The 27,434-nt window shown below is 46.0% G+C and overlaps 1 protein-coding gene across 2 annotated transcripts in view; it reads left to right on the forward strand.

Annotated features, from left to right (window-relative positions):
* Positions 1-27,434, forward strand: part of PARG (poly(ADP-ribose) glycohydrolase) — a 1,076,399-nt gene that overhangs the window by 324,843 nt on the left and 724,122 nt on the right. For both annotated transcript variants that reach the window (XM_086922071.1, XM_086922072.1), the window contains exon 7: positions 1,928-2,002. In XM_086922071.1, coding sequence (XP_086778197.1) covers positions 1,928-2,002 — 75 coding nt within the window. The remainder of the gene's footprint in view (positions 1-1,927; positions 2,003-27,434) is intronic.

The following is a 27,434-nucleotide window of genomic DNA, read 5'->3' on the forward strand; positions in this document are numbered from 1 at the left end:
GGCGGGGCAAACCCTGTCAAAAAGCACATGCCTGACGATTGTAAGCACGACGATCAACGTCTAAAAATATCAGGGAAATTAGTTTATGTAAACACTGAAGATGGACTAAAAGAATTCTTGTGTATGCACCAACCTTTACAAAGTATGACGACTTTCTGCAACTGTCAAAGCAGTGATTAAGGATATATTTTATTTGTGTAAATATGGAGTGATAAAACCGTGTGCACGACAATGTTCACTGGGAGCAGATTTTTTTGTAACGCTCAAACTCCAGTCGATCACGCTCTAGTCTGCCAAGAAAATGCAGACTATGGAGTGACAGCCTGTGAAAGACGGTAAAATGGCAGCACGGGAGATGGAGGCCTCCTCTGACGTGTGAGCTTTTCACTCTGCCGTGAGTTAGCCAAGGGCCTGCTCAGCAGCGTGCGAGGGATGAAGGGTCTAACCCAGGCCATCTTAGCCCACCTCCACGGAGTAACAACATTGGTGCTAACTGGGCTGGGCATGATAGGGATCGGCAGGACAAGCAATAGGCCTACCAAAAGAGAAATGTGTAGGCTATGTCAGTGTGGGATGAGGAGGAGGAGGGAGAAACCCTGAGTGAGAATGGGCGAAAGCGATTGAAGTGTGCAAGGCACACTGACTGAGACTTAGAACGTACAGGGAATGCACAACCTATTTCTCTCCCAAAAGTTGATTTGGGTATAATTTGGTGAAAATAAGGACATCTAAATGGATGTACTCAAGTGCTACGGGACTCCATGCAATGGAATGTAAAATAATTGTACAACAGAGTCACTACATCAGTGAACAAATGTCTGCCTCAAATACCTTCGGGTAAGCCCGCAAGACTGCAAAATAAAGATGCTTTTACTACAAAAAAATGGCCACCAGATGGCAGTATAAGACAGCCTGTGGAGAATGCCAGCATAGTTCAGGCCCAATTCAAACAAGAAAGTCAACAATCCAGAACAGCAAAATAATGCAAAGGTAAAATAAGTACGGGAAATGCAAGCAGCTTGGGGGGGGGGGTGGGGGGGGGGGGGGGGGGTGGGGGGGGAAGTAGCTCATGGCCTCGCGGCCGTGAAAGTGAAAGCAATTAGGCGGTAGGTGGGAGGGAGGCTGATGGCTTAGATGTGTGAAGCAGGCAGGCGGCTCGGGAAGCAAATGGAAAGCGCGTGCATGGACACACATGCACTCGGCAAAATCCGCCTGGTTTAGCTTTCGGGTTTAGCTTTCTGGTTTCACCTCAATAGGTCTCGACATCTGCAAGGCCAGAAGCATTGGCAGAGGTCGAGACCTAAAAAGGACTCCGATCAGGGGTCTTGAGATTACTTTGTTTAGGGACGGATGTCAATTGATTCCTACATTTTATATTGTTTACAATCTCTGCACTGTATATATTTTATGCACATTATCACCTTGTCACTTACTTTCACTTATTCACCAAAAAGTCATGCACATACTTTTCATTGATAAAAATGTTTGTGACAGCCATACATATATAAAAAAAATGGGAAAAAAAGAATAATATACTAATTGTTGAAATTGGACAGTAATACACTCAGTGTGTTTCTTGGTTCATATTAATTATGGAATGCTAAGAAAGTGTTCATCCGGCAGGCCGCTTGTAGTTCTTTATGCTAACGTCTAGGTTCTGAGGGACACAGGGACACCCCATTACAGTTCATTTGCATTGTTGCCAGAAGGCATACTTTAAAGCGCTCTGTAACCTGTAAAAAAGTTGGAACATTGTTGGAGGTGCTTTCCCCCATTGTGCTCTCCCTCATGGTGCTCATACATCCGAGAAAAATAGACCCTGGAGATATTATTCAAGAAGAAAAATAAATTCAGAGCAAACAAGCAATGTGATTCTACGAGAAGGAATTTGAAAAGTTTAAGAGCTGTTACTCTGTTTTCTTTGCAGGAAGCAATTTTGTCATACAATGTCGGCTACGCCAAGAAATGGGATTTCACTGCCCTCACCAAGTTTTGCGATGAGGTAAGCCGATTTGTTGAGAACATCCTCAACTTTTTTTGCATATTTTGTAAATCTTGTTTATTTGAACCGAAAAACAAAATATGAAAAGATGGTAGCTTTCCCCTTCTTGTCACAGGATATTTACCATGAAGCTAGACCAGTTATTTTGCTGCTTTGTTTTCGTGTTTAAGTAGTAGGCCGGTGTTTAGACACGACAGGGCTGGTAACCATGCCACAACCACTCGAAGGTCATTACTCTTGGAAGTTCTGAATTGCCACTTGCTGTTCAGAGAGAAACATTTGTTCTTCCAAAGATAAGAATTGTTGAGAAAAATGCTGAAGTATGTGACTGGCAAAGATTCAGGCTGGTGCTTCGGCAGGAGATTTGCTTTCTTGGCTTCATCTGGGAATTTGAGGTTTGAGGGCTGATCCACAGATATTGAAAAGGCCTTGAGATGTGAGAAGTTTGAAGACATTTGGTTTCATTTAACCTTGAGATGTTGAAGCTCTAGTGCGGTTTGGAGATTCCAAATTACTAAAACAGATGACCTTTTTTATTTAAAGCTCCAAGTGAATTGCATGTTTCTTTCAGCCGATGTGTGACTATTTTAGATTGTAAGGCCTTGCATGGCGTGCTGCTCCTCTTACTGTTTTCTACCTAACACTGTTTAAAGTGGCTTTGTTATTAATGTAATACATTGAGGATATGTAATTGATGCCTGGAGGCTCTTTCATGTCCGGTAAGAATCCTTAGCTTGACAGCCCTGGTAGCTTGAAGGAAGTGTAATCTCTAATTGACTAAATGTTTTTCAGTTATCCGAATTAGCTGTTTAAGGAAGGCAGACCAAGGGATGTTTCCAAATTAAAATATATCTGGACTTTGTTCTTGTGGTTGGCCAATCGTGACATCTTTGATGACCTATTATAGTTTACTTGCATCTTGAGATGTGTCAGTAACTTTTGACCAAACTTTTTAGTGACTCACTAGGTTAACTAATAGCTTGGTGAGGTGGAGAAAACTATCAATATTTTAGATCGGTTTCTTCATTGGGGCTATATGCACAGTCCGGTTCCCTTCTGTTTGGGTATGTGATTTGTGTGCAAGAGTTCTCACAGGCATAGCCAGAGTCCCTTTTAATCTACTTCTCTTCATCAACCCATGCTTTATCTTAATTTTATTAGGGATTCAGTCAGTCTTTATGGTAGTTAGTACGTTAGTTAGAAACAACTTTCTAATTCTTGGTTACGAGCTTGTATGGGATTGGAGCTTAACTTAAACAAGCATCCTCCTGACTTCTTTTTACACACCCTAGGTGCACCAATTCCCTTATTGCATTTCACTATAAGGCTGTTGCTGGGAGTTAGTCTTCTAGATGTTTTCCATCAAGCGACCCCCATCTCCTCTGAAAAGATGAATAGTTTTCTTAAGATGCTGAGCCATCTCTGCCAGTGCTTCCTAGCAGCAAAGAAGGATGTACCCAGACCAACACTGATGTTACAAAGTGGGGTAACACCTCTGGAATCCAAGTGCCAGCACTTGCCTTTAGCCAGGACCGCCCACTTCGGAAGAGGTATGAGCATTTTGTGGACTGAATCCACCTGATGGTTGTCCTGAGTGTCACGGACAACCATACCCAGAGGGGAGAATGTATTTGTGGATAGTATCTGTAGGGGCATACTCGTTTATGACCTGCTTTTTCAGTTCAAGAAAGCCTGTCCTTCTGGCCTCGAATTGTTTGGTTGGATCTTAATGAGGTTAATCTGCAGCCCCCAATAACCTTTTAAGTTGATATGATGGAAGCAGTAATTTCGTTGGTGTGGGTGGTTGGTGTCCTTTTTGTTTAGCCACTGTATGTGTTGAAGACCGGACTATTCAGGAAATAAGTTATGTATAAAATGCATGTTGAATACGTTATTTGTCTACATAATGATGCCCATTGCTTTATACTTATAGTAACAACACTAGAAAAGCTTGTTTAGTTTGACAAAAGACTTGTTGACTGTTTTGGACCTACTGTTTGGCATGACCATAAGTTGCTGAGAAAAAGAAAAAGTGTGCTAAGCTCTGTTGGCATTTATTTGAAAGGCTTATATAAATTACAAGTTTACATATTTGAAGTGGTGTGCTGCCCTGATAATTAGAATTAAGTGTAGCCTGCTGGGTGGTAACGTATTGAGTTAAAGATCTGAAAGAGACACGCTAGTGATAGATTCCTTATCTTGGAATATCCCCAGGCTTCAGACTGGATCCGGAAAGGTTTGCTTAGCAGTACCCTTGCTCGTCAGTAGGTGGCGTCCTGCAGCTCCGCGTCCGTCACTGGCGTCGTCAGCGCCGAGATGACGTCACGGAGGGTACTTAGGCATCCCCCATGCGCACTGATGTCAGTTCTTTCTGTATCTGAGCCAGTAAGCGCAGATCCGGATGGAGCACGTACCTTGGCCACTTTTTGACCGCTATTTTGAGACTTTGTCTCGCCACTTTTTTCTCTTGGTGCACGTAGGGATGCCCGGCTTTATGTCTTGTGGGGCCTGTGGCCGAAATATGTCAGTGGCGGACCCCCACGATATTTGCCTCTACTGTTTGTCTCTACTCCTTGAGACCGATCACGACTCCTGGGACTGTCGTGCCATGGCCCCCAAGGCCTTACGGGAGCGGTGCCGGAAGTTGCTGGAGGTCCTGCACTCATCACGTCGCCGCTCCGGGTCTAGGGGCCGTTCCCGAGACAGCTCGCGGGACCGGAGCCGTCGCTCCTCGGACACCCAAGTCTTCACCTTCAGATTCCGGTAAGCATCCCCATAAAAAGAAGTTGAAGAAGCATGTTTGCTCTCTGATGTCCCCCCGTCGCTCCTCGGAGGCGGACAAGGGGGACAGGGGCCTCGCCCCTGCTGCTTCTCTGGAGCCTAGGCGTCCTGCGGCCTACCTGCAATACCCGGGTCCGTCGGCGACTCCCGAACAGATCCAAGAGTTCCTTGCTGCTATGGACCGCCTTTACAGGCCTCGGGCTCCTGTCGGCGCACCTTCGTGCCCCGCGGTCCCGTGTCCAGATCCTGTTGGGCCGGCGGCTCCGCCACCGGCTCCAGCCCTGGCGCCACAGGATCCTGCACCGCTTGTTCCGGCCCTGCCACCACGAAGTGTGGCGTTGCCGGCTCCGGGCCCGGCGCCACCCTCGGCTCCACACTGGGTGCCGTTTATCCCACCTTTGCCCCAGTTCCCGGACCATTTTGTTCCGACCTTGGATCCACATTGGGAGCCGGCGCAGTTCCCGACTCCGTTCGTCCCCTCTCCTGCTCGGCCACCTCGACCGGCCCCCTCTACACCAGAGGCGGACGATGACTGGGAAGGGTCCGAGGACCCGCGTGCTCGGCAATGTGACTCCGAACAAGATTAAGTGGATGACTTGGAGGATGCAGGCGACCTCGATGTCCCCTCTGACCTGGGGTTCGCAACTCCCCTGCCTACGATGGAGGAGGGTGCCTCCTATACAATGGTGCTCCGTCGGGCTGCTGAGGCCCTCAACCTCCCCACAGTGGCCCTCAAGACCAACCTCCTCACCGAGGTGCTCCAGACGGCGTCTACTTCGTCGAAGCTGCTGCTTCCCTTTAATGACGCCATTACAGAGGTCCTCTTGGGCACTTGGTCGAGGCCAGCCACGGGGGCCCCGGTAGATAAAAACGTCGCAAGACGCCACCGACCGAGGCCCGGTGACACCGCTTTCTTGACCACTCAACCTACGCCTGAGTGCCTGGTCATTCAGGCCTCGACGTCGCAGAGTGCTTTTCCCACGGTCCCGCAGGATAAGGACTCTAAAATGCCGGACCAGTTTAGAAAGCGGTTGTTCTGTTCGGCCAGCCTTGGGCTACGGTCGGTGAACACCGCCTGCTTGTTGGGCCGCTACTCCCACTCGGTGGGCGATGCCAGTGCTTAGGTGTTGCCTCAGTGTCCTGAGGAGGTACAGGCTGACCTTTCTCAGGTGATTGATGAGGGTAAGGATGCAGCTAAGTTCCCCATTCGGTGTGGGTTGGACGTGGGCAGGGCAATTTCTACGACTGTGGCGTTGCAGCACAACGCCTGGTTGCGTTTGACTGGATTCTCGCCCGATGTCCAGAGCTCACTCATGGACATGCCTTTTGATGGCACCCGCCTGTTTGGCAACAAGGCTGACAGTGCACTGGAGCGCTTTAAGGACTCGCGGGCTATGGCCATGTCTTTGGGTCTTTCTACCAAAAACCCGGCCACTCCTGGTTTTCTTTCCTTTCGTGGCCAGGGGTGAGGCACCCAGGCACGCTCTTCCACTAGGCCTGTGCACCAGCCTCAGCGCTGCCATAGTCGCTGTTTCCGCAGGGGCGGGTCGGGGAACCAGGGTGCGGGCCCGTCCACCTCCACCCCCGCTGCTTCCACCTCCAAACCTTCCTAATCTGAGATGCGGGGAGCACCCCACGCCGGTGGGTGGCGGGATCCACCACCACCTCCTCCGCTGGTGCGAGATTACATCAGGCAAGTGGGTGCTGCAGATAATCTGCCAAGGTTACTCCCTTCCCTTTCAGTCCTCCCCTCCAGCCATGCCACCTCGGTGCCACCGCTTGTCTGGAGATCATTAGGTTCTTCTCCGACAGAAAGTCATAGCCCTCCTGGACAAGGGGGCCTTTGAGTGCGTTCCTGGGCCAGAAATAGGGACTGGTTGTTATTCCCACTACTTTCTGGTCCCCAAGAAGGACAAAGGGGGTCTGCGTCCTATCTTGGACCTCTGGGACGTCAATTGCTACCTCCAGAAGGAGAAGTTCAAGATGCTGCCCTCGACCCTGGAGACTGGATGGTAGCGTTGGACTGGCAGGACGCAAATTTTCACATCCCTGTCCTACCGGCCCACCGGCGTTACCTGCGGTTCATGGTAAGCCAGGAGCATGTTTAGTTTACCGTGCTCCCCTTCGGCCTAACCAGCGCCCCTCAGGTGTTCACGAAAGTGATGGCGATGGTCGCAGCTCATCTGAGCAGGTCAGGGGTATCTGTCTTCCCCTACCTAGATGACTGGTTGTTGAAGGCGGGCTTGCCCCAGGCAGTCGTCACCCACCTTTAGACTACGCCGACCTCCTGCATTTGCTGGGGTTCTCCATCAACGTGCCGAAGTCGCACCTGAGTCCCTCTTAGAAGCTCCCCTTCATTGCAGCAGTTCTGTATTCAACGCCGTTTCAGGTCTATCCTCCCGAGCAGCTAGTCCGGGATATTCAGGCTATGATTCCGATCTTTCAGTCTCTATCCCGGGTTTCAGTCAGGATGACCCTCCGGCTCCTGGGCCTGATGGGCTTCTGCATCCTGCTAGTGCAACATGCCAGATGACATATGCGGGCTCTGCAGTGGGACCTGACGTTCTAGTGGGCACAGCATTAGGGCAACCTGTCAGATCATTTCCAGATCTCGGAGGGCACTGCACAAGTGTTACCTTGGTGGCTCAACACCTAGCAGGTTCTCTGAGCGCCAGGGCGGACGAACTCAGCCGCCGATGCTTGATGGATCAAGAATGGCGTCTGCAACTCGCAGGTTCGTTGCCTGCCAATTGCTCTCGGTGGATCGAATGCATCTGATCCTTCTTATCTACAAAACTTTTAAAAATTAACCTCACTTCTCCTCAGCCTAGCGGTCCTGTTTATTTCTCATGCCTTGGACACTTCTCGTTTGGGTTTTTTTTAGGGACCGCTGAGATGGCCTATCCTTACTTTTTGTGCTACAGATTGCTCTCGAGGCCGGCCTGTATGGTTGTAGGCCCGTATTTGTATGCTTACTATGCACAATAAAGGTTTTCAAAAATTAAAAAAAAAAAAAAAAAAAAAAAAAAAAGAATGGCGTCTGCATTCGGACGTGGCGCAAGGTCTCTTTCAGCAGCGGGGAAAACCTTGGTTAGATCTATTCGCCACCGAAGAGAACGCGCACGGTCATCAATTCTGCGCGATGGAATTTCCAAGGCGGCACTCGCTCGGAGACTCTTTTCGTCTCGAGTGGAGCTGCTGTCTGTTGTATGCCTTTCCGCCCATACCACTTCTGCCCAGAGTGCTGAAGAAGATCAGGCGCGACTGGGCCCAAGTTATTCTTGTGGCTCCGGACTGGGCTCGAAGAGTATGGTATCCCGAGCAACTCAGTATGAGCATGGATCCCCCGATCTGTCTGCCTCTTCGAGAGGATCTTTTGTCGCAGCAGCAGGGGACGGTCCTTCTCCCGAACCTGTCCAGCCGCCACCTCCACTCGTGGAGATCGTGCGGCGACATTTGACGGTGTTCAACCTTCCTCCTGAGGTATGTAATGTCATTCTGGCAGCCAGGCGCACCCCAAACTAAAATGGTATGCCTTCCTGCCGATGGAACAAATTTGTGGCATAGTGCACAGCAAAGGCCGTGGATCCACTTTCGGCCCCTCTTTCTGTTTCTTCTATCTTTGGCCCAGCAGGGCTCTGCTCTGGGCACTATCAAAGGTTATCTTTCTGCCATTTCCGCCTTCCTGAGCCTTCTGGGAACTGATTACTAGGGTTAAGGTCATCCCCTTTTAGGGCCCTAGTTTTATGCACCAATGGTCAGTATCTTGCATGGCTCTGTGTTCCTGACGCGGAAAGTCGTGTACAGAACTGACGTCAGCGCGCATGGGTGGCCCCTAAGTAATCTCCGTGACGTCATCTCGCTGCTGACAACGCCAGTGATGGACGTGGAGCCGCAGGACGCCACCTACTGACGCGCAAGGGTACTGCTAAGCAAAACTTTCCGGATCCAGTCTGATGCCTGGGGATATTCTAAGGTAAGGAATCTTTCACTAACTAATGTCTCCTACAGATATATTGTTACACAAGTAGTAACTTGTGCAACAGGATCAAGGTCACAGAGGAGGGAATATAGTATTGGGAAAATTCAAGTCCTCTTATGGTAGACTTTCTCCTTGCAATCAGACCATCGAGATGACAAGGACTTGATGGTTGGTAATGTTGACTGTTGCCGAAAGGTTGAGCACCAGAATGCGCATGGAAGCTTTGTGATAATTTCTTTTTATCTTTCTCATATCATTGAGCACTGTACTCTTGAAGTGACTAGAAAAATGTGTCGCGTTAGATTTTATTTATTTTGCCTGACAATTTCCTCCACCACCCCTCAATAAAGGAGTCTGTGTACTTGTGGTCTCGTAAAAGGCTATGGTCCTTACTGTAGGTTGCAGCCCACCGCATTCCTTTTTTCCCTAGTCTTGAAAAAGAACTATGGGCCTTCTACATATTCAGTGAGTACACAAGCTAATACATGTGTGTTAGCCATTCTTGTTGATACCCTCTGTTTCCCAGTGTCTCCAAAAGTTAGGACAATGAGTATTTAAGGTAAGTAAGTGTTTTTGGCAGAAGTGTGCAATTTGAACTTGCACTGTCCATTTAAATGTTGACGTCATAAGTGTACTCCTCTGTATTTTGTGTATAATTGTCAGAGTCTGTGTAGTTCTGATTCAGAATGTTTACATGCTTAGCTTTTAATAATACATTCAAGGTTTTGCTTGAATGCTTGATTGCTGATTGCTTGATTGCTGCCACATTCATGTTACCCTCCTTGGAAGAATGAATGTTTTGGTTCTGCAGCAATTCGAACCTGCAACCTTCTACTTGGAGACAGATCACAAAGGCTGGAACATGTATCCAATGAGATATCATGCCAACCTTAATGAACGGTGACTTCCTCCTAGTGCTTTGAGAAGTGTGCATAAATCATAGAATGTATTGGCAAATGAGGTTGCAGCATCTTTGGGTTCTGTTCTTGTGATGGTGAGGGAGGGTCTGTAACGTGTGTAATACGGCTGAGACCCTGACTGTTGTAAGAAATGTGCCTTAAGCTTCATGTGGAAAGGTAAGTAGGATTTGGCAGGTAGGAAACTGTTCCATCGATTGCGGGCCTTCGTGGCAATTTGAGGCCTCCCTTGGTAGTTTGACTTCCAGCCAATTTTTTGAGCGTTTGGATGCTATAGATTGCACAATTGAAGGTTTGATATCGAAGTAGGCATTCCAACACTTTTTTGGGGGTACAAACTGTGTTCCCGCTAACAGGAACTCTGCATCTAATCCCTCGGATAACCCAGCTACCCTCAGTAAATCATGTAATATTCATATTTTCTGTCGGGCTGTATAAGTAAGATTGTTGGTATTGTGCCATACCAATGCCCTCCAAGTGTTATTCCTCCTAACACTACAAATGTGTTGGTCCCAATTCCTAGTCACACAGAAACTCCACGCAATCACTCTGGACAGACCACCACTGCATACACTTCACCTTAAAGACTACCATCGCACCCAAACCCGCCCGCACCAGCCACGAAGGAGCTGGAGTAGGATCACCGAGAAACACCTCCACACCACCCTCCTCCACTACCCCACAACCAAAGACACCGCCACAACCATGAAGAACACCCACTCAGTAGCCCCCATGGACCCCTGCTCACCGCACATCTACCACAGAGCTGCCGCCGCCATAGCACCCTTGCTAGGCCAGACCATCAAAGCCTCCCTCAAATCTGGCTTCTTCCCCGACGACTGGAAGAGGGCAGAGGTTAGGCCCCTCCTCAAGAAACCCTCGGCAAACCCGACTGACCTGAAAAACTACCGGCCCATCTCTCTCCTTCCCTTACAGCCAAAGTCACTGAGAGATTCATCAACGCCCAGCTGACCACCTTCATCGAAGAGAAAGCCATCCTCGACTCCTCCAAACCATCCAGAACAACACAGCCAGATTCTTCTTCGGAACCCCGCGATACGAGCACATGACCCAGCACCTACGAGACCTCCACTGGCTCCCCATCGAGAAGAGAGTAACCTTCAAGATACTCACCCATGCCTACAAATCCCTCCACAACATCGGACCCAAATACCTCAACCAAAGAGTCTCCTTCCAAGTACCCAAAAGGAACCTCTTCTCCGCCAACCTCACCCTGGCAGAGACCCCATGCATCTGCAGAACCAGAGCAGGTGGAACAGCCTTCTCCTACGTCGCAGCAAAGACCTGGAACGAGCTTCCAGTCAACATCAGACTCTCCCCCACACTGCACACCTTCAGGAAGAGCCTCAAGACCTGGCACTTCGACTGACCGGAACTGCCCCCCTTGCCCCCCCCCTAGCGCCTTCAGACCCTCACGGGTGAGTAGCATGCTTTATAAACCCCTGATTGATTGAAGACTTAGTTCTTCTCAGTCACACCGATCAGACAATATTGTAAAAGAGCCTATTCCTAGGAGTAAGTCTGCACTCAAACCCCCTCTATCTTCTTTATCAATAAGGAACACCCATCATTACATGAATCTACCCCCTGCAACTGGTCCTTCTGTATTAATACTAATTAATGTTCCTTTGCTCCAAGATGATCAAAGTGAGTCAATGACGCAATTATTGTCCAAAGCTCAGCATTGGTTGTTAAGAGCTTCAAACCTAGGCAATGATGTCTAAAATCATCTCATCATGGCCCATAGGACTCCTTGGATTAGGCCTGGCACAAAAGAGATCGATAACAATTGTTATCCTCAATTTTGATAATCAAAGGTCCATCGCTCGATTTCCACGTACACAAAAGAAATTGGTTAACACACTTTCAGAGTATATTGGTATGGCTACAGCGACCTCCTCCATTTCTCCACTGGCATTGGAGTTTTCATGCGAGAAAATGTATTATTTATTTATTTATTGGACTTGTATGGCTCAACAGCTACCCTCAGGGTTTCCCGGCGCCATGGATCCGTACTCCGCCTTGAGGAGATCAAGTCTATACAATATTATTGGTTAAATAGCCAGGACTTAATACCTTTCCGAAATTTTCTGTAGCTTGGTTCCAGCCGCAGTCGCCGCTGGAGCGAGTTCCACAGAACCGGCGCCAGGTAAGTGAAGGAGCGGCCACCCATTCGCGCATGTTTAAATCTAGGGACTGGAAATCTTGCCTGATTTAATGAACGAAGTGTACGGGAGGGGATATATTTACGAACCAGCTTACATAAGTAGTCTGGGGCTTCCCCCGTGTTTATTCTGAATATATAACACAGTGCTTTAAATTTTGATCGATTGCCCATCTTAAGCCAGTGTAAGTTGTGTAGATGTTCAGAGATATGTGCCCGCCTAGGGAGGCGTAGGAGTACCCTGGCTGCCGCATTGTGGACAACCTATAACAGACGTGTAATCTCTTTGTTGGTACCTAGATATAGCATGTTTCCACAGTCTAGTCTGGAGCCAATGAGAGCCTGGACTACTGTCTTTTGTGCCCCTTCAGGAAGCTGCCACAGAATTTTTCTCAGCCACTTTAGAATGGCAAATCAAATAGATGCCGTTTTGGCTGCTTACAAACACATAGTTTATCGTCAATTACAACACCCAGGTTGCGAGCAGAATGTACCGATATCAGGGTAGGACCCATTTCCGTGGGCCAGTGTGCTGGGCCCAGAGCTCTTTTTGTGCTCCAAAGATGAGCAGCTCAATCTTCTCACCATTTAGTTTCAATTTCTTGGTGTGCATCCATTTCACCATTCTTTGCAGCCTGGTGCAAAGGGAGGAAGTTTCCGCCTTATCTACTGCCGATAAGGAGAACACCAGCTGCGTATCATCCACATAAGAAAAAATTGTGGGGCTAGCTTCCTCTGCTATTTTTGCTAGAGGAGTTATATAAATATTGAAAAGTAGCGGGCTTAAAATTGACCCCTGGGGCACTCCATACAGGGAGGTCAAAGTATTGGAGGTGTTATTTTTGGAAAAGACCTGGAATTACCTATTGGACAGAAAATGTTCTAACCATTTAAAAACTGTGCTTCTCACCCCTATCCCATCAATAGTCTGAATCCGAGTTTCATGGGAAATGGTGTAGAAGGCGGCACTCTGGTCTAATAAAATGAGTGCACCGTACCAGCCTTATCCAGTTCTTGACGGATAGTTTCATTCACTCCTAATAAAGTGGATTCGGTGGAGTATCCCGCTCTGAAACACGACTGAGAAGGATGTTAACAGCCTGTTGGTATTAACAAATTCCGCTAGTTGTCTGTTCACGTGTTTTTCCAAAATTTTGGAGAAGATTGGAAGAAGAGAGACAGGGCGAAAATTCAAGAAGATCTCTGGATCTCCATTCGCTTTTTTGAGCAGTGGTACAATCCTAGCGTGTTTCCAGTTCACTGGAACCACTGCTTCACCCAATGATGCATTTAGCAGCGTTCTAATTTCATTTAGGATGCTTGGATCAAGTTGTTTTATTATGTGAGCTGGCATAGTCATTAGGTGATCCGGATTTAATGCGGTTTAGAATCTCCATAAAAGAGTTGGGATCTAACGGATTCTAATCATTAAGCAAGTTCCTAGGTTTATCATCCGGCCCAATTGATCCGCTAGGAGTTGGGACCAAAGTTGAGATCGGATTTAGATCATCCGCTCCACTGAAATCCGAGTAAATATTAGAGATTTTCTCATTAAAATAGTTCGCAAGGAGATTGCATTGTGTGGTGGACAATGTCGGGGGGTTCCGGTTGATGTGCTGCTCCAGCTAAATCCTTTATAACTTTAAAAAGAGTTCTAGGATTATTTTGTACCTCCAAAATATTATTCTTTATGAAATCCGCCTTTGTGACCTTGCACGATAGATGATAGGCCTTTATAGCTTGTTTGTATGCTTCCTTACTGGCCAAGTCATAATTTTTCCTCCACTGTCTCTCCAGTTTCTTGCGATTGCTTTTTTCCACTTTTAACAATTCAGAAAACCAAGGGACTGGAGGTTTACAGGACCTAAGCTTACTCTTCAAGAGTGGAATAATAGTGTCTGTAGCTTCGGATAGCCAGTTATTAATTTTATTATGATCCTCGACTCAGACGTCATTTAGATTAGGCATTGAGTTTATTAAGTAGGTGTTGAGACAGTCTATATTAAGTTCTTTCCAATTTCTATACCAGGAAGCCTCAGTCCTGTGACAACCTGATTTCAAAGCTGATCAAATAATGGTCGGACCAGGGTACATGCAATGCAGGCTCACACGTTAGATTACCAAAATTAGCAAATATTGGATCCAACAAGTGGCCTGCTGTGTGCGTAGGGCCAGTATTGCATAGTCGCATATTGAGAGCCGCTAAGTCAGATATAAGGTTAAGATTCATAGGGCAATAGAAAATTTATCTAGCCTTTTTACAATCACCCACCCTAAAGGCAGTCAGACCTTATGATGTCCCATTGGATATCTTTCTTGCAAACAAACCATTATGGTCCCCACTTTTGACCCTAGTTTTTAATGCTGTAGCTAAAACTGGTCACCTGTCATCATGAAAACAATCATTGATTATTCAAATTTTCAAGAAAGGTGATCCTACGAATCCAGCCAATTATCGCCCAATCTCCTTACTGGATAGTACAGCTAAGTTAATTCGGAGACTGTTGCTAAATAGGTTGGAGAGTTGGGCGGTTGAGAATAATGTTATGGCTGAGATTCAATACTGATTTAGACGGGGACGGGGGATGGTAGATCAGTGTTTAAACTTAGCCCTAATTGCAGATAAATATGCATGCGCTTAAAAGGGTCACCTTTATCTGGCCTTCATGGGCCTGTCTGCGGCCTTCGACTGCGTGACCCACTGCAAATTGTGGGTTGTCATGGAGTCGATAGGCGTAGATAGCTCCATAATCCTCTTTATTAAGGAACTCTACAGAGACGCAGAGGCTGTAATCAAATATGGGATTCAGGGCGAATGTACAAACTCCTTCAGGATTGAAAAGGGCATATGTCACGGCTGTGTTCTTGCCCCATTTCTCTTCTCATTCTACACTAATAACTTAAGCGCAGTACTTAGCACTGAATGTAGGGATGTTCCAGCTGTAGGTGGTGTACCCATGCCCGCACTGTTAAATGCTGATGATGTGGTCTTTATGGCTAGAACTCCTAGGGCCCTTCATCAATCTATTGGTATTTATTCAGAATATATGGCAACATTGAGTTTTTCGTTCAATAAATCTGTATCTTTTGTGATGGCAGGTGGTACCGCAAAGGAGAAATTAATGCTCCTTCAATTAGATGTAAAAACCCTAAAAAATCTGGAGAATTTTACGTATCTGTGAATACTTTTTGCCGCCAAATTAAATTATCCGGCAATGGTTATAAACAGGATGAACCTTATGAAAAAATGTTTAGCAGTGCAGTGGAAATTCACTTCTAATTTAGGTAAGAACCCATGTAAGGAAATGTTGGACATCTACCAGGCAAAATGGGTATCTATTGCTTCACATGGTGTGGCAATCTGGGGTACAGCACAAGCTGATGTCATTCAGGCAGCTGAAGATACATTTTATTTTTTTATTCTTTTCAATACCATCCTTCTGCCCGAACATCATTGTTCATAAAGAGCTAGGCTTTCCATATATAATGGATCTTATTAAAATGGCTCCGCTTTTACCATGGCTAACTATTTGGATAAAGGATTCTGTTAAATTCAACCAAATTGTGCTTAGGGATCTACTTACCCTTGACTGATCGGCCAGTATTCCTTGGCTAGCTTATGTAAAGTGGACCTTTAAAGATCTGGGCTTACTATCCTTGTTTGAAGCCCCATCTCATTTTTTGCTGTTCCCTAAATCAAGATTAAAAGATCTTTTTTATTGCTAAGTGCGATTATTATAGGTGGCAACTAAGCCAATCTAAACTTACAGTACTAATTTATCAGGCTCTACCCGCGATTGCACTGAGTCATACTTCTTACCTTTCTTTTGTCTCTAATAATTTGCATCGATTTTCATTGATGAGGGTGAGATTGAACATCTTCCAGAAATGGTTGGCTACCCGTCCAAAGTCTATTCACTTAATCAATTGTTTCCTTGCCCTTGCGATGAGAGATCTTCCCAATCCACTTCTCACATTTTATTCTTTTGCTTAATTTATCAGCTAGAAAAGGAAAAACAATATTATTCCCATGCTGAGAAAAAAACTGAGTTTAAATTTGCATTCTCCTGCTCTTGCTGTAATAAACTCTCTAGAAACTCCATTTATATGTTTCATGACAGCTTGCTTCTTACAATCTATCCTAAAGATTAGGAAGCAGTCCTCTGCAAGAGGGGTTATCATATCTGATTCTGTATCCTTTGACATTGATTTTAATGGATTGTAGGTGTATTGTGTTAGTGATGTTGTTATTTCAGTCTATGCAGGTGCTCTGTTTTTAGAGACTGTTTAACCCACAGAAGGCTGTTTTTTAATGTATTTTAATATTGTTTTATTACTTTAATAGACTTCTCGTTTATGTTTTATCTGCTGTACATTTTAATTTGTTCTTTATGCATTTCCCAAATGCGAATAAAGTTGAGTTGTTGTTGTTGTTGACTGGGGTTCAGTCACTGCCAAGAGGTCAATAAGCTGTGTAACTCTGTTGGGTCAAAAGGGGCTATATTGTGGAAATATTTAAGAAGTAGATCTGCAAGTTATGTTAAATTTATTTTATGTCACTCATATGCAAAAGCCTTTTGGAGCTTTAAGTTGAAGTGTTAGGTTGAAGGAATACCCAGTTAGTGCTGCAAATTGAAAACATTTTCTTCGGGAACCCATAAATTGAGTGTCAATGTGTGGCAGTGCAAAAGGGCTGGAGTCACAAGGTCATTAAAAACCGTTTTTGGCAGCTGTCCGGTACAGAATTTTATTTTTTTAATTTCCACATAGAAAATGGGAACAAGGACAAATGTGACAATAAATCTGTTCTTGCTTACGTAATCGCAGAGCAGCTGCATTTTACAATATCTTACATGGTTAGGGCACCTGCTGCCAAGATCTGTGTGTGCCCTGCAGCTTTAAGGATTGTAAGAGAACTCTGGTGGTAAATGCACTTTCTAGAGTGGTCTGTGTTTTGTCTAGTCACAGTTTTGGCTCGTAAAGTAGCTTCGAAGGATAAGTTCCCTTCTGGAAAGCATTGTGTAACATGCAGATCACAGATTTGTATTATATGTATATAGGTATGTGGGTTGCTTCTTTTGACACAAATATAACTTTCTTACTTACAGTTCACAAATGAAATTGTTTGACCTATGAACTGGCATCAAGGAGCTGTGAGCCAACTGTAAGACATTGGTTTAGAACCTGACAGTTTTTTCCTTGAATCTTTTCTCAGTCTCTATTCTGGGGTTGTTAAAAAAAGGGTTCCATCTGGTAGTTATAAAGTCTTATTAGTACAGGCAACCAATGCGTTACTTTTTAAATCATGCCTGTGTGTTTCTCCCAACCTGTGCACTAAACATGTAATTTCTACCAGTATGTGCGATATGTGACTCCTACACCCAGGGGCGGCGGCTCCTCTAAGGCAGAGGAGCGTCGCTCCACTGCTTTTTAGCAGTAAAGTTAAGGAAAAATAAAATGATAATAACTCCTGTTGTTTATTTTTACCTTGAGGTACGGCAGCTTGCAGGACAGGCTGCTTTTACGGCAGGAGTGTTGGCCAGTGGGAGTGGTGAACACACTGTAAGTGCGCATTAATGTTTGGCCAGCCGCCTTGGGCTAACCAAACATTCATGTGCACTTTGCATGTTCTCCACACAGGCTGCATTACAGCCTACGTGGAGAACATGCCCAGGCTCCCAATCAGCATCTGACCACCGAACAACGGCGCTCAGACTAATCACAACGCTACATTGCAGCGTTGTGATTGGCTGACTGGGAGCCTGGGTGGGCTTCCTATTCCAGCCAGAGCGCTGAAGTACGAAGGAGAGACACATTGAGGAAGGGGTGAGAAGGAAAGTTATTTTTGTTTCCTTTTTTACATCCTCTTCCCTGTACCCCCATATCCCCACCCTCTTCTGCACCCACGCGTCCCGCCTCACCCCCCAATCCGTGCCGGCTGCCACTGCTTACACCTTGCAATCCTCTATGTTTTCAGTAACATTTCCTGCGCATTTACTTTACACTGATTTATGATCTCCGTACAATGTGTAATGTAAAGTGCTCTGATCTACACTGGAATAAGTAGTGTTTTGAAAGTTTGATTTAAATCATTATTTGTGTTACTACACATACAGATATATCTGACATTCTTTTTTTTTTTTTTTTTTTTTTTGAAAACCTTTATTAGTGCATCCAAAGAAGTACAAATACGGGCCCACAACCCGTAGGCCGGCCACGAAAACTGATTAGGCACAAGTGCATGCAATACGGTGACGCAATAGCACATCAATATCAATAAGCAAATATTCAGCAGTTACACTGGAGATCACGTGCTATCACGCCTAAGGAGCAATTAAGGTTAGTTTTAAAAAAAATGTATTTGCTATAGCAACCATTAAAGTCCAGACTATTTCGTTTGAATTGAAAATAGAACTATAAACTAAAAGAGCAGGGTTCACGTAGGCATGACATAGCAGTAGCGACCGAGGCGCACACAGCCCAGCATCCCAATCGTCAGGTCCCCCCAGACGGCATGGCGTCCCAGCAAGTGTGCAACAGGGATATCAAAGCCAAGATCCTAACAAATGTCCACCGCCACCCGTCCACCAGCAACACCTACACGGACCCAAGATAGAAAAGAAAAGAGGAGATAAAATAAAGAAGAAAAAACAAGGCACCATAGAAACAGAAAATAAAATAAAATCCCATCCCCCAACCCCCACCCTACACGCATGCAAAGGCTACGGCCTACCCCCCTCCCCCAGCAGTGTGTCTGTCGCCCAATAAACCCGAAATATAGAATAAGAAGTGAGAGAAAGAAAAAGAGAAGTACCATATCACATATGATATAGGGAGCAAGAAAAGAGCAATCTAATCTAGAGGAAAAAGAGGGAGGAATCCCTAATAAAGAAGAAAAAGAAAGAATAAATATAACTCCTGAGATATAGGGAGGAAGAATAGAGAAATCTAATCTATACCTCCCAAAGAAGAAAAAATGAGGGGAGGAGCCAACTGAACACTAAGTCTCTCGGACACCCCAACCATACAGAAACTCCCATCCCTTATGTCGCAAAAAGAATAGAGAATATGCAGTACGGAGTAAAAATAGGGAGAGATCACAAGTTCCATATCAGCACGCAATTAAAGGGTGGCCCATCCCGAAACCCCACCCGCCATTCAAATCAATTCGTCACAGCCTCTCACGTGTACCAGCGAAAAACAATAAACTGTGAACATCATACAGAACAAGGAGAGTCACACTAGTACACATTGAAGAAGCATTTCAAACCGAGACTACACCAGCCAGGAATACACAATTCTTCAGGAGGAATCCGCTAACCCTGGCCAGTCCTCACTCGTCCCCCCGGCCAAAACCCACGTAGGGCAATCACCACTGGCAGAACAAAGGGACAAGATGGCCGCTCTCGGCAGGGAGATGTCGTTCCGAAACAAAATGGACGGGTCCATCCTCGACCAGATCCATGTACCCCACGGAATAGCGCCAACAGATTCTCCCAAAACTGTAAAATAATGAGAGTCAGAAGCGGAGCCAAATGAGCATGGGCACTCAGACTAAGTAGTTGATGCGTGTGTGGCGCCACTCCCAGAGGCAGCAAAGTCTCGGCAGAAACCATGAGTTCCGATAGAGGCGGAAACAGTGTAGCGCTGATGGAGTTCATGGGCACCAAGTCTCGTCCGCTAACACTGCCAGAAAGCTGAAGTGTAGAACACTCTTGCGGCAACAATGTAGCCCGGTCCGGAGTCAGGATAGACAAAGCGTCACAGTGAGAGAAGCAAACCGGTGGTGTGTAATCCGCCCCGGGCGTAGCAGCCTCAAGTTTCTCGCACAGCGAAAGAAAGCCCACACGCATTTCTTCACGCAGATCGTGAATTGCGTCGAGAATAGAGCCATAGGTTAGGGCGGCCGGGGGTTCCATCTTCGCCACGGTCACAGGCGCGGCCCCCAAGGCAGGACAGCGCCCAGGGCGCCGCAGCACAGTCCAGTTCTTATCTGAGGCAACGTTAGCATTCAGCGCAGTCGGATCAGCCATCGCAGCTGCTCCACCGGGGGAAACACAGGGGCGCATAGGCACAAGTACCGCCAAAACAACAAGGACTCAAGTCGCTATGCCAGGGCGGACACGCCAGCAGTGGATGACCCGCAATAGAAGCCCCACGATGGTAACAACGGAGCGGGAGCAGGCTTGTGAGGGATTTGTGGTATTCAAGTGTCCGCCATCATGGGGGTGTCGCAGCGTACCTCACTTGTAGGTCCCGGTAGTGGAGGCACCCGTGAAAACTCCCGGTCGGCAGGCACACAGTGAACAAGTGAAGGGCAGGCGCGGACAGTAGTAGATAGTAGCGCCAGTCAGGGCGCCAGAGTCACTTCGGATCCATAACCCCTCGTAGTTCCGGCAGCCGCCATGTCCGTATCCCAGCCTGGGTCTCGGTCACAGGGTAGAGACGGACGTCGCAGATCACTCGGCAATATAGCGGGTTCTCAGGCAGGCAGGGACCTCGGGAGAGCACCATTCAACGCAGCTCTCTTTCCCCGTCCTCTCGCTGGCACTCCGTGGCAGGAGAAAGGTCAGGATGTCATCGCGAGGAACAAAGGATCGGGGAGCCGAGAGACTACACGTCCGTTCCCATCGCCATCTTGGCTCCTCCCCCCATATCTGACATTCTTAATTTGCAAGCATATCTTTTGCATACAGAGATTGAGAAAGTAAAAACCTTGCCTGTAAATCAAAGTTAAACCTTCCCTTTAAATCATAGTTTCTCTTAAGAACTTGTGAAATGATAACCCGCTGTGTGCCTTGCTTTCCCTCTATTGCATTAGTTTCTTAGTATTAAGTTCCAGAGAGCTCCCAGCCAAGGATGATACTTGAACAAAAAGAGGACTGATTGCTCTTTAAATCAGTACTTTGTTTTGAGCCCAGCTGGAAATGAAAATAAAAAGCCCCCTCACCACCTGCAGGTGCTACCCGAACGGAAGGCACACACCGCGTGGGTGCTTCATAGCATGTCCCGACCCCCGGGGTCAACAAAGGTTAGCAAATCACACTGGGACACATTCTGCATGTTTCACTGAGGCCAACAGGCTCCAGGAACCAGAGAAATAATAGGTGCCAGACCCGGCTGGATCCCATTTCCTGCATTGATCCTGACCTTAAAAAAAGACAACCAGTGAAGATCAAGCAATGGTATCTTTTCTTAAGGCTCGCTATAAGCAGGGACACTGGAATTATGTGATTTTGCTGAACATAATAATGGGTTTGCCGCGTTTGCCACATAATCCATCATCTGCTGCGTAATCTGCAGATTTCAGCCAAAAAATGTTTCTAGCTCAAATGGATCAGCAGTTACTTAAAACCAAGCAACACCTTTTGCAGGGTAGCGGAAGGCCCTTTGCAAAAGGTAGAATCGTCAATTTCCTTTGCTCATTTCTGTATTTGATGTCAAATTGGTACTAATGAGGTAAAATCTTTGCCCAGAAAGTGAAAAAAATGCCACAATAATGAGGCACTATATCAATGTCCCAGCATACCTCAACAAACGCAGCTTCTTTCACAAACATTCCAGACACCTGCGCTCGTCCGTACTCTTTCCTGCACACATCGCATATGGCAAACCAGATCTGACAGTCGAGCCTTCTCCTACATAGCTAGACTCACACCTACTCAGCATACCTCCCGAGTGCGCACTACAAATCTGCATAACATAACATTAACACAAAATGTGCTGAATAACGCAGCATAATTTGCCTTTTGTTGCTTTATTATTTCGTCCTCCCTGCCACATAATTCCAGTGGCCCAGGCTTTGTTTACCAGCTGCCTTTTTGTACTCACTGCAGTCATTGGATAAGTCTGCTTTTCTTTTGCAGACACGCCTTACTGAGAACACTTTTGCGGTTCAGTATTCAGTGAGAGAATGAAAGAACCAAGACTTCCAGTTGAAATTAAGGCGGCAACGGCACGCCGCAGAACTCACTAGAAAATCCTCTCGCTGGGCCTTGGTAGAGACTTAACTCCTGACCTCCCCCTTCTCCTCCATTTTTTTTAATGTTGCCTCTAAAATTAGCTGGCGGTGACGTTGAAGGGCTGAGGTGAGTGATATTTAGTGCTGCGTCTCCAGAGCGGATGCCAGGCTTCCGCCCCGCCAGCTGCCGCCAAACTGCTGGCAAGTAATAGGCTGGTGCTTTATTGCCCTCCTGTGTAGCGTTCCACTAAATTTAATTCCAAACTGTATCATATAATTTATATTCCAAATGAATCGATACTCGTAACGCCGCCATCGTTCACCGGAAATGTGACAAGGCCCCAATATGTTGGAGTGAAGGTCGCAGTTTGCGTTGCCTCCAGGGTCAGCAGGTGGTGGGGGGAGGGTGTTTCCCTAGGAGACCATTGCTCTGCATCTGAGGGGAGACACGGTTAATTTGCTCTCAAAATGCATCCTAGATTGGCGCTCGGATTTGCAAAGCTCAAAGAGGGTCTGGCTGCGGAAATAGAAGTAGGACTCCGGTTTGACAGACTGGCACTGAATGGAAACAGCCCTCACCGATATTGAAGGGCTATGTAATAAAGTGGAGCTTTCATGGAAGTGTTACTCAAACTTCACTCATAAACCTAACCGGACGTAACAAAGGTTTGACAGATATGTTTGTAATGATCACAAAGATAAAATGAATGTACTTTTGAGGTTCTTTTTCTTCACAGACTTGACAATTGCGGATGACTCTGGAATTTGCACGTGTTGGCAGAGAGGTATTGTCTGCTGGAACTCTGGCCCGGTTTGTTTTGTTGCAAGGGTCCTGTCAGATGCATCCTCAGCTTAGAATACCAGAATGCCAGTGTTAAAATGTATGCGCTGTAGGAACTGGACATAATGCGCCCAATGCATGTGAAATTGTTGTTGCATATGACATTTTCCTTAAGCATTTTAGGCTATTTGATACTCCCAGTGTTTGCAATTGAATGTGGTCAAATAAATAATTGCCGTAAACTGATCATGAATATTGTGAGAAAATGTGCACAGTTTGGCTTGTGCAATGTTGTGCTAACAACTTTACCCCCTTTTAGTGAGACCCAGGCATTCCCTCATATTACTCCCTTTTCCTAACTTTGCACACTAAGTCTGCATGCAACGAAATACTAATACTAATTGCTTAAAGCACGTACCTAAGTCTTACTGCACATCCCTCGGTGAGGACCAGGGTGAAGCATCCTGCCTTTCCGCCTAAGCTGTAGGCCAAGGGTCTCCAACCTTTTCTATAATAAGAGTTACTTTTGCTCAATGAAAATCAACCCCAGCTTTATATATTATTAGTGTTTTAATAGTGATCCCATCAGAAATGTTACATTAATGGCTACCATATGCAAGATCAGCTGCAGTGATCACCTTGGTGCAGAGTCGCCAGTAGTAATGTAAAAAAGGCATTGTCGATTTGGAATTCCTCTATGAGGGCAATGCATAACAGCCATAGCTGCAATGTCCTTTGCACCAAATTAATAATACTGGTAATACGTCTACCTAATGCTGCATTATTTATTACTCCAATATCAGCCTTTGGAAATTAAACCGCTTTTCCTCCAAACATCAGCTTTTGAGTTCTGAATATGCACACATTTTTGCTACAAATATATGCTTTTCAAATTTGGGACATTCATTAATTCAACCAATCAATAGCTTCTAATTTTGTAGCCCCAGGCTGCACAGGGGAGAGCTAAGTATAGGTGGTTGGAGAGCTACAAGTAGCTCCTGAGCTACTTGTTGGACTAGCCTGCTATAGACGATGTTCAGAAGAGGGACTGAGAACGTGAGCATATTAAAAAATATTTATTTTCAAATGTAGGGCACCTGCTCATCTGGCCTTCTCTCAAATTTAGGGCCTGCATATTGTTTGTGCGAAGTGTTGTTGTGCGGAGACAGATGTCCAAGAACGGGGACAGTTCCAGCACATCTGATACTAGCGGGCAGTCACACTATCGCTGTTTTGGAAAGCCTGAGATTTCAAACATGTACACTCAGACCGTGAACTCCATCTAGCCTCCCTCCACAAGAGCCCTTTTTAATATTCACCTATCTCTCTTCCATATGTACCCGCACAATACCATCAGGACTTTAAATAATTCGACTCTGTTTAACAATAGGTCTGAGTCCCATCTTATTTATAGCCTATCTTGGCCTTTCAGAAAAGCTATCAATTCCTTCCAGTCAACAAACTGACCCCACTCTCACGAGGGCTCATACTAGACATCTTTTCCAGTGTACTACGTTCACTATTTCATGAGAAAGTGCATTCAGCTACAGGGCTGAAGGCATACCATTTTATTCCAGATGTCGCACAGATGTGCACTTATTTACATCCAGGCTAGGGTCCTTATCACAAGGCATGGACCACTATTGCAGGCAATTCTAATTTTTGTTGAGCTTTCTCCAGAGCACTAAACGAGTTCTGAAATGGGTGCAATAAATAGTTTAGAAACACAATATAGTCAACAATATGACTGTGAACTACCAAAACATAGAGACTAATAAGTGGTCTTTGAGAAAACTGTGGAAAGAAGAAGGTCTAGGCTGATAGACTGAGGATTGTGAAGCGTAGTAAACAGGGCCGGTGAAAAGCAGCAGAAAAAAAGAGAAACTAAATTCTGTTGGAATTTATTGGAAATTAATTTGAAAGTGATGGGATAACCAGAGGTATAGTTGTGTACTATTTATTGAGGGTAGAGATGGGCATTATGACCCGCTCGAGCCTTGTAGCATCTGCATGTATGCTGTTCTACACAGATATCCATGTCACAGTCTGGCAAATGCAGTCATTGACCTTAATGTAAAGAGTAAATTCTGCCGTTGGCCTGATAGGTGTAGCACTCATCTCAATGGGTAAAAAACACATTCCAGCTCCTTACCTAGAGCAATGGATTAGACAGCGGATCCATGCATGGATACCATTGTCTTCGCATAGAATAGAAGAATGTTCTTCAAGAGCAGAAGGCAATTGTCTACTTTTGCTATGAGGGTTTATCTATTGCAGAGTTCTGCTGACTTCATACTTTCAAATCCTTCTTTTAAAATAAAAAGTCATAAGCTTACGAAAAAGGGTGGTATTTAACTGCCTCATTCATACAGAAGGTGTAAACCAGCCAAATAAAAATATGGACATTATTCAGAGAAACACTTCGTGATTATGAATTGTAGTACAGGGAAGATCTACAAAAATGGAAGTATGTACGAAATTACCACTGGATATGTTACTTTAAGGTTGCAGTGCTCAACAGTGTCCTGTGATTACAGTAGTAGTAGTACAAAGCTTTATTTCGATATAAAATATCTTAAAAAGCACATCTACAATTGAAATCACAATTCATTTTAAACATACATTAAAAAGATCTTTGACAAAAATACAAATATGATAAAATCATTAAAGATAACGAAGACACAATCCCCCCTGATATCCTTGTCTGTGTGTCCCACCCAAGAAACCCTTTTGACCATCAATATTCTGCTCAAAATAGGCATAGGTAGTGGTCTAAATTTATTGAGCCAGTCCACAACCTTATTCCGAAGGGATGCATATGATTCATGGTCATCTTTTTTCAAAACTTGTACTCCTGCCAGAAATACCAAATAAGGGCTTACTTCCGGAGGAAGATCAATATTAATACCTTCACTGGTAGATGGTTCCATCAAAATCCCGTCTCCCATCTTCGTTCGAGACGTTTTACTCTGATTTGCAACTGCGACCTTTGCCTGTGCCTTAAATGAGGGTGCAGCTGCAACCAGTGTATCTGAAGGCTTGGGTGGCGGGGTTATATGATCATTTACAGCTCCCACTCCTGGAGGATTGATAGAGGGGGCTTCAACCCTGGATGCATTTGCCATCCGCAATGGATCAACCATATCAGGGGTCACAATTCCTATCTTGTCTAGTTTATCTTCGATCTTGGTCAGCCTCTCTATAACTGGGCGGAGAAGAAGTCTAAATAGATCTCCTATCTTGTTTATGAGTGAGTCCTCCCCATCCAACCCATTATGTAACCTATTATCTGACCCCTCAGCCTCCAAGGGCAAGCCAACAGGGCTCAAAGTTACCCTGGGTGTGTGTACAATTGCCTTAGTATTTTGGGGGGCCTGCCCTTTTTCAATAGGTGCTTTTCCCTTGCGTTTGGCCAATTTTTCCTTCTTTTGTTCTATAACAGTGACCTGACGCTGGTTAGTTTTTGGGATAGCCCCTTGACGTCTTTCTCTGAGTTGTCTGGTGTTATGCTCCATAACGGGACAAGGCTCTGTTGGTGATTTATGGGGAGTTATCGTAAGCAAATCAGAGGCCATAGTTTGGTTCCCTTCAGAAAGATAATCAGTGTCACAAACCACCAGGTCGGGGATTAGAGATTCCAAAAGAGGGAGTGCAACGGGATTATTAGGGCTATAATGATTAGCCGGTGTCCTAACATTAGCTATTGGACCCATTTAGGATCTTCTGGCAAGTGCCAGATCCTGAGAGACCCGCCTCTCCATTATTCAAATACCCTGGTCAATAGCGGAATTCACCCTGGTAATGAATTTGTCCATAGAACCAATTAAATTAGTACTAGCCATCTTGCTACTACCTTCCTTAGCAGCCATTTACAATGAACACAAGGCAGTAATATACAGATAGGGGGGCATGCAATGTGTACAATATGGACCACAGATTACAAAAATATAAAGGGGGTGGCCCGCCCCGCCCTTGAAAGATCTTGATCGGGCTTAAACGGGCCTGCCTTGGCCCGGGCTTCGCCCTCGCTTCCCCCGCGCGCGTCCCGCAAGACGCGGAGATAGGGGATAATAAGTAGGAAGTCCAATAAGATGTGAGCGGGAAGAGGACCAGCTGCGGCTGATCGCACGCCGCAAGGCAGGTTGGTCCTTGCAGTCCCGTGAGGCAGTGAGCACAATCAGAGTTCGCCCCCGAAAAACGGCAGGTTCTCCCGGTGACCAACAGGCAGGCTCCCGGTGCTATCCAAATGTCCAGCAATCCAGGTCCCAACAACGGTCAAATACGGCTGCGAGCGGCTCCCGCCGGTCGGCAACAGACGGCCCGTCCTTTGCCCGGGCTTAGCCCGGCGTGCGTCCCGCGGGAGGGGGATGACAAACTACCTTTAACACGCTATGGGCGGAAAGGGAGGGCTGAGGCGGTCATTCGCTGCCCCCAATGGCTCCTGGGGCCGGTAGTCCTGCTGTCCAGCCGCCCTCTGCTACACCCGGCGCTGCTGTAACTAACGCCACGTGAAAAGGCCGTATTTCTTTCTCCTTTCCTGACTCTCCTGGCACTCCAACAATCTGTTGAGTCTCAGGCGAGTCCTTTCTGTTGCCTTTGTCGTTATCTCACCAAACAACCCCCTCGCAACAGCCTCCAATCCAGCGCCACGTCTACTCTCAGCTCAGATTACAGGTATTTAGTCAAGTGTTTCTTTCCTATTTGCAATATAGGCTGTCATTATTCTAGCCTACCATTGCAGATTTCGACCAGGATCCGGGTTAGAAATGCATGAGCACCAAACTGTGCTAGGTCATCCCTGCACACAGTTTTCAATCTTGCTGCT

This window comes from Lissotriton vulgaris, chromosome 5 (genome assembly GCF_964263255.1).
Source record: "Lissotriton vulgaris chromosome 5, aLisVul1.2, whole genome shotgun sequence".
Taxonomy (NCBI): domain Eukaryota; kingdom Metazoa; phylum Chordata; class Amphibia; order Caudata; family Salamandridae; genus Lissotriton; species Lissotriton vulgaris.